This window comes from Lactuca virosa, chromosome 1 (assembly GCF_052849685.1).
Source record: "Lactuca virosa cultivar CGN04683 chromosome 1, Lactuca_virosa_CGN04683_v6, whole genome shotgun sequence".
Taxonomy (NCBI): Eukaryota; Viridiplantae; Streptophyta; class Magnoliopsida; order Asterales; family Asteraceae; genus Lactuca; species Lactuca virosa.
The window spans coordinates 132,938,836-132,945,940 of NC_136426.1; the positions used below are offsets into that span (position 1 = coordinate 132,938,836).

General features: G+C 32.9%; 1 protein-coding gene across 1 annotated transcript; it reads right to left on the reverse strand.

The window, feature by feature from the left end:
• Nucleotides 1-778: 778 nt before the first annotated feature.
• Nucleotides 779-6,856, reverse strand: LOC145158285 (kinesin-like protein KIN-12B). Its single transcript, XM_079077205.1, has 15 exons — nt 6,410-6,856; nt 6,176-6,310; nt 6,001-6,084; nt 5,787-5,912; nt 5,626-5,685; nt 5,414-5,560; nt 5,200-5,295; nt 4,977-5,119; nt 4,752-4,901; nt 4,556-4,685; nt 3,719-4,465; nt 3,534-3,632; nt 3,299-3,451; nt 2,062-2,757; nt 779-1,217 (listed from the first exon to the last, which is right to left on the reverse strand). Exons 1-15 carry the CDS (start codon nt 6,731-6,733, stop codon nt 990-992), a joined length of 3,318 nt encoding a protein of 1,105 aa, XP_078933331.1. The 5' UTR covers nt 6,734-6,856; the 3' UTR covers nt 779-989.
• Nucleotides 6,857-7,105: the final 249 nt, after the last annotated feature.

Sequence of the window (7,105 nt, forward strand, 5' to 3'; positions counted from 1 at the left end):
TCCTTAGCTCCCATTAAACCACCATAACCAGTATTTCAATTTTATCACAACTGCAAAAGAAGGCTCAACATGTTGTTTCCTCTTCTTGGTAACCAATATTTCATTCATTGTATTCGTATAAAGACCACAGAGATGTCTTGGAGAATTACAATTCATATTCGGTTATTAATGATATCAATCAAAATGAATTTACAATGTCATGGAGAGAGTTGTGCATCAAATGGTCTCTGAATTATTAGTTTATGATGATTCAACGAAAGTATAATAATATTTATCACGAGTTTATGAGACCATTCTCATCCGGCGTTATCTCTTCTTGAGCAAAAAATGGAAAAAGAGAGATGGTGATGGGGGATCCCATTGCATACCTCTTAACGTCCAATAGAAACTTATCACCACCACCTCTAGAGTTTGCTCGGGTGTTCAAAATCATGTAGCAAAGTTTGTCTCCAAATATCCATCATGTTATCTTATTGCTCTTGAATCAACAACAAAAGCTCGTATCATGTGCATAAAATTTGTTTAACATTTATGCACAAAAGAATGTTTTTATATCAAAATAATGTAATTTAATTAAATTAGAAAAAGAAAATCAAAAATAAAAAAAAATGGAGTGGTAGGAATGTTACCACTCCCTACCAAATGCTAAGATTAGGTGTTAAATAATAAAAAATGAGGTGAAACTCTAAAATCTGACATGACAAGGTGTTAGGAATGTTACCACTTCCCTTAGCCTTAACAGCATCCTAAATATTTTATATTCAATAAATGTAAGATCTAAAGAAAAGGCCAATTGTCTCTCTACAAACTAGGCCCCTTTTCATAGGGCACTAGATTGCTTCTAACAGACAAAAAGATTCGTATTAATGCAAAAAGTTCAAAAAAAGATAATAATACAATAGAGAACCAATACATTTGGTCCCAAATATATAGATATACATAAATTTTCTACATCTAAATTTGGAATTGACTATCATACCCCTACCCCCCTATATGTTGCAACTATCATACTCAGAGAACCACGAAGAGGGTTCTGGTAATTTAGTCAACTCCTCATCATCCACATAGAATTTTTCAAATTCACCTTCCAAGTGCTGGTCATTTTCCTCATTAACCAGGGGTAGTTTAGTCAATTCTCCATCGTCATATTTTCTCTTTAGATTTTCAATCTGTTTGTAAGCCTTCTCCTTTTCTTCTTCCGCCTCCCTAGCTCGTGTCTGCACATTTAAATTCATTTTTCTTCATTTTATATAAAATTTTCAAACAATAAACTAAGAAGATAAACAATTCATAGAAAATGATTAAATGACATTTTTGGTCCTTGAGTATAGCTAGTTTTTGCAATTTTGGTTCCAAAAAGTTTTCTCTTGCACTTTTGACCCTTCTTTGAGGTTTTTGTAATGCTTTTTGTCCCCAAAAAGTTTTCCTTGAGGTTTCCATAACGTTTTTGGTCCCTATTCTAAGTACAATGACTATTTTGGTCCCTGAGTTTAGGTTATTTTTGCAATATTGGTCCCAAAAATAATCATTTTACTTGGAACAGGACTAGAAACCATAAAACCTCAAATAAGGACTAAACTTGCAAGATAAAACCTCAAGGACCAAAAATGTAATTTACTCCAAAAAGTTGTCCTTGTAATTTCGATTCTTCTTTAAGATTTCTGTAGATATTTTGGTCCCAAAAACTTATCATCTAATTTGATCCTTTCTTATAATTTATGTAACTTTTTTGGTCCATTGTCTTAGTACAATGACCATTTTGATCCCTAAATTTAGCTTATTTTTGCAAATTTGGTCCCAAAAATAGTCATTTTACTTGGAATAGGACTAAAAACGCTATAAAAACCTCATATAAGAAACAAAAATAAAAGATAAAACATTTTGGGACTGAATTTGCAAATTTTGTAACATTTTTGGTCCCTGAGTTTAGCCGATTTTTGCAATTTTAGTCCCAAATATATTCATCTTACTTGGAACATGACCAAAAACGTTACAAAAACCTCAAACAAGGACCAAAATTGAAATATCCAGCTATACTGAGGGACCAAAAATGTAAATTACCTGAGCAGAAGCAACAGCTTCTTCTGCTTCTTTAAGTCTAACAAGTAATTCACTAGCAGCCTGAACAGCTTCAGCAGTATCTTTCAACTGTTCTTGAAGTCCTTTCTTTTCATCTCTATAAACATGTCTTTCCTTTTCTCTTTCTGCTTTCAAACTCGAATATTCATTCGCAAGTTTGTTTATAAATCTAGATTCAGCCCCTTTAATTCCAGCTTTTGATGCTGCTTTTATAATCTCTGCAACTCCATCTTCAATTCTTGTTTGTGTTGTAACCAAATGACCATGTTTTTCTTCCAAATCAGCATATTGTTCAAGCATTCTTGCATGTGATTCTATTGCCATTTGCAATGCATCTTTTAGCTCTTTTGAACATTTTCTTTCTGTATTAAGTTCTTCTTTTTGCTTTTCCATTAGCAAACGCGTGGTTTCTAGTTCTTGTTTTATGGATTCCAGTTCTTCTTCTTCTTCACTTTGGGCCCCACTTTGGAAGACAGGTTTTTGTGACATTTTGGAAGATGATGATGAATCTATGTAAGATTGAAGTTGGTTTCTTAAATCTTGAATTTCTTCCAATAATATATCTTTTTCCCCTAATTCAAAGAAGTTTTGGTAACGTTCTAATTCATCTTGAAATCTTTGAAACTCGATTTCTGTTCTTAGAACTTCCGGGTGGTTCTTGTAATTTTCCTTCAAAATCTGTGTGACATATGGAAAAGTGGAAGTTAATACAAGGGCAAAAAGGTAAATGAACAAAACATGAAAAAAACTTGCAATCCATACAATAGCAATACCTAAAATGTCAAATCAAATAAAGCATAAAACAAGTATACAGAATACAGACAATAAAGCATAAAGCAGATATACAGACAATAAAGTATGAAGCAGATAGTACAAGGGCAAAATGGTAAATGAACCAAAACATGAAAAAACTTGCAATCCATGCAATAGCAATACCCAAAATCTCATATCAAATAAAGCATAAATTAACTGACATACAATAAAGCATAAAGCAGATATACAAACAATAAAGTATGAAGCAGATAATACAAGGGCAAAATGGTAAATGAACCAAAACATGAAAAAACTTGCAATCCATACAATAGCAATACCTAAAATGTCAAATCAAATAAAGCATAAAGTAAATTGACATACAATAAAGCATAAAGCAGCAGGCAATAAAGTATAAAGCAGATATACAGATAATAAAGCATAAAGCAGATATACAGACAATAAATACCTTATTCTCATTTGTTAAAGAAGCCAATTCATTATCTTTAAACTCTTCAGGAGACAAAATTCCATCCATCAAGCTCTCCAAACGAGCAATTTTATCTTCACGTATTTGCCCGATTATCAAATTGCATTCTCTTTCATGTTTATATTGTTGCAACTGTTTTGTAGAAATGATTAAAAGGTGAAATATGTTTCTATTTTTGCATTTAGAAAAGAATAAAAGCAAATTACAAGCATACCAAATGATTAAGTTGATTAATTTCAGAATCTTGTTTTGTACAAAGCTCTTCTAATGCCATTTCTCTCCTTATAGCTCCAGTCAACACCTTTTCTACTGCCTGCATTATATAAATTGTTTCATTAATAAAAAATAAACAAAAAACAAAATTTTATGTTTTGTAAACTTATAATTAATCGATCATACTTTAGGAACCAACTGCTTGGATTTATCATCATCAACAGGAACCAATTGCAAGTTTCCATTTTCTTCTACTTGTTTAGAGCTTTTACAATTGCAATTTCTGCATAAAAACACTTTCTCTTCTTCTTCTAACTTCTTTTCATTAAGAGTTTGGACACCAATGTCTTTTCTCACCAATTTCGGTTTACTATCTAAAGATTTATAACAAAACTTGAAAGAAGATCTTTCAAAAGCAGAGTTTTTTCGGTTTTTATCAATCAATTCAAGACCACGATGTAGACTCTTAGCCAAATTGTGATTCAAACTTTTTGCAAAATGGTTTTCAAGCTGATTTTCAAGATCCTCAAAAACCCTAGTTTCTTGTTCCTTTTGAGAAGCAGTTAACATTGTACAAGTTCTCAAACTTTTCCTACTCCTGTTGTTTTCAGTTATTGGTGAAACACTTGGAGTTGGCGACTTCAGGACTGGGGGTATTTCAGTCAAAACACTTAAAGAATCTTGATTATCTTTATCAAGATTTCCAACTTCTTCTTCCATTTTAACATCAGTAATATCCTCAGAAACTTTATCTTCTTCCATTTTAACAATTTCCATTTCTTCATCTCCATCATCATCTACACGAGGTAAAATCATTGGACAATTGAGGGTAAATTTCAAAAGATTCAAACTTCTTCTAGCATTCCACCCTGTTGAATACCCTCCACACGTGTCACCTTGGTTTCCTGTTGCCTTCACACGTACAAGTTCATCCTTTTATAAAAAAATAAAAAAATCCCAAGTTAGTTTTTATTAATTCCTCCAACTTAATACAAAAAAGAGATAAAAAAAATATAAATATACCCTTAATTGACGTATCACTTCACGCAATGTATTCACATTATCTTGCATTTGTTCATTAACAACTGCTTTGTTTTTGATAGCTTTTGCACGTTGAGCAAATCTTAATGTACTATATGTCTCACTTCTACAACTGAAATAAAAAGGGTAGATTTGTCATTTTGTCTATTATAGCAAATGTTAAAAGAACTTTTCATACCTTTGTGCTGGAGAAATGGCACAAATCATAGCAAGTTTTGCATTTCCACCAAGAGATTCCTGCAACAAAAATGTCAATTTGGAATCTCTGTAAGGAATATGCCTTTGCTTTCCTGTTTGTGATACTTCAGCTAGAATGTTGATCAAGTTTCTGTCAATCCAACATCCATAAATATAAATACTTTATAATTATAAATACATATTTTAGTTGAAATGACAAACATACCCTAGCTGTGAAAGTGAACGGTTGATATTTCCAGCTTCTTTCAAACGATCTCCAGCTGCACCAGTTGACTTTTGTCTCTCTGATCCAGCAAGGTCAACAAGATTCATTCGACTTGTTTTCAAGCAGTTCAATCCATCCATGCTCTAAAAAATGGGAATTTACAAATTACAATTATACCCTTTTGTATGCAAAACATTTACAATTATTACAATCTTATTATCACCTTGCAGCGTGACTCAACAACACAAGTGAACACACTGTGTGAGCGGGAACTTTCTATATTTATACTTGTTGCTCCAGTCCTCCTATTTGACAAACCCTGCATAATTTTTATATTATCAAGAAACTTTCTTGAAAATTATATACTTTTTGAATGTGTTTGACTATTAGTCAAATGCAGAAGATACCATATACAAGTGATAATTGACAAATCACACCTTTTTGAGAAGTTCTGTCACATCTTTCATATTGCAAATAGAAGATTCGGTTAAATTTTCAACATAAACACCGGTTTTGGTGTCTTCTCTTAAATGAAGGTTTTTTTGTGATGGATTCAGCAAATCAGTAACTTGTTCGTTGTATATCTGAAAATAAAATGTTTTGGGATCAGTATAAAGTGAGAACAAACAATCATAAATGATGATATTACCTCAAGAAAAGAGCAACGACACTGATACATAAGTTGTTTGTCAGCATGTTTATCTTGTTCCTACAAGAGATAAGTAAATCATGAGATAAATTTACATACTTGACCCTGCTTTTTCAAGGTAAGAAGGGGCTGGGACCCATAAAACAGATATGTAAAGTTACCTCATTTATGCGAGAAAATAGTCGTTCAAAAACTCGGGGTGTCAAGCCTTGTTCATCACTTGATGAATTTTCTTCCAACAATGCATTGGTGGGTCCCCATATTGTGAACGTCTTTCCACTACCAGTCTATGAAAATCAAATGTATAGTGATGAATTAACACAAATAAGACAGATAAAAAGGCTTATTTTATACAACAATTACACGAAATGATACCTGTCCATATGCAAATATAGAACTGTTGAATCCAGCAAGACAATTCTCAACAAGAGGAGCTCCCACAAGCTGGAATATATCTATCTGAAAGAAAAAACCATTTGGCGAGAATATCAGTAAAAAATCTGAGATTTTATATAAAAGGAAACTAAATTAACAAGGACAATTCACTTGCCTGAGTTGCAGTAGTGTCTGCTACATGATCAAAAGTAAATTGCTGTCCAAGTATCGACAATGAATCACCAGAAGTCTTCTGGACGATCGTTTCTCCCTCTTCATTTTTACTCTGTGGTCGCATTCTTACAATAACCTAAAGAAAAACTTCAGATTCAGCTGACATTTTGTAAGGCTGCAAACTGTAAACATTTTCCAGCAAAAAAACACCGGATTAGGGTTTAAAAATGCATACCTTAACCCCTGTATCAGAAGATCCAGAGACACCATTTTCAGGTTGAAACTCAGTACCAAGCTTCCGCTTGAGAGGATTTGATGAAGGAGGTCTCGGTGGGAGCAGGGATTTCAATTTACTAGCAACTGAGGGAGAGGGTTTACCAGTGAAAGAAGGATTATGAGAGGAATCTGGAATGACGTTCGTATTGGAAGGCGGAGCATTTTCCTTGGAAGATTTCTGTTTTCGATTTGAAGATCTATTCTGCTTCATTGAACTAGGGTTTTGTGGTGGCATATCGAAAGAAGTCTCTCTGAATATCGGGCTTCTAGGTGGCTTCTTCATCTTTCACAAACCCTAATCCAGTGCGTAGAGAGAAGGATTATCCTACAGAGTAGAGAGGGGGGACTGTAGAGAGAGAATGAGAAAATTAGCCGTTGGAGAGGGTTTTGAAAGAAGAAATAATTTGAAATCGAAGTGGGGACGATGGAGTTTCTCTAACGTTCTTCTGAATTCTGATGACTAAAAATTCAATTTTCACCCTTTAACTTAAAGCAAGATGTAAATAATACCCTTACATCTTTACAATTTAAGGGCGTTTATGGATGTGTTTTTCTTAACCTCGTAAAAACTAAAGATGTTATTTCTCAATAATCAAAAACATTATTATATTATATTTTTATTTATTAAAATCATTTAATATTCTGATTGTGCAAA

What these genes read in the sequence shown, in the direction of transcription:
- LOC145158285 (XM_079077205.1), bottom strand. Translation starts at nt 6,733, where the DNA reads ATGAAGAAGCCACCTAGAAGCCCGATATTCAGAGAGACTTCTTTCGAT. An exon ending in TGACAGAACTTCTCAAAAAG is followed by an intron (nt 5,296 to 5,413) that starts GTGTGATTTGTC and finishes AAAATTATGCAG; the next exon opens with GGTTTGTCAAATAGGAGGAC. An exon ending in AAGTGATACGTCAATTAAGG is followed by an intron (nt 4,466 to 4,555) that starts GTATATTTATAT and finishes TTTTTATAAAAG; the next exon opens with GATGAACTTGTACGTGTGAA.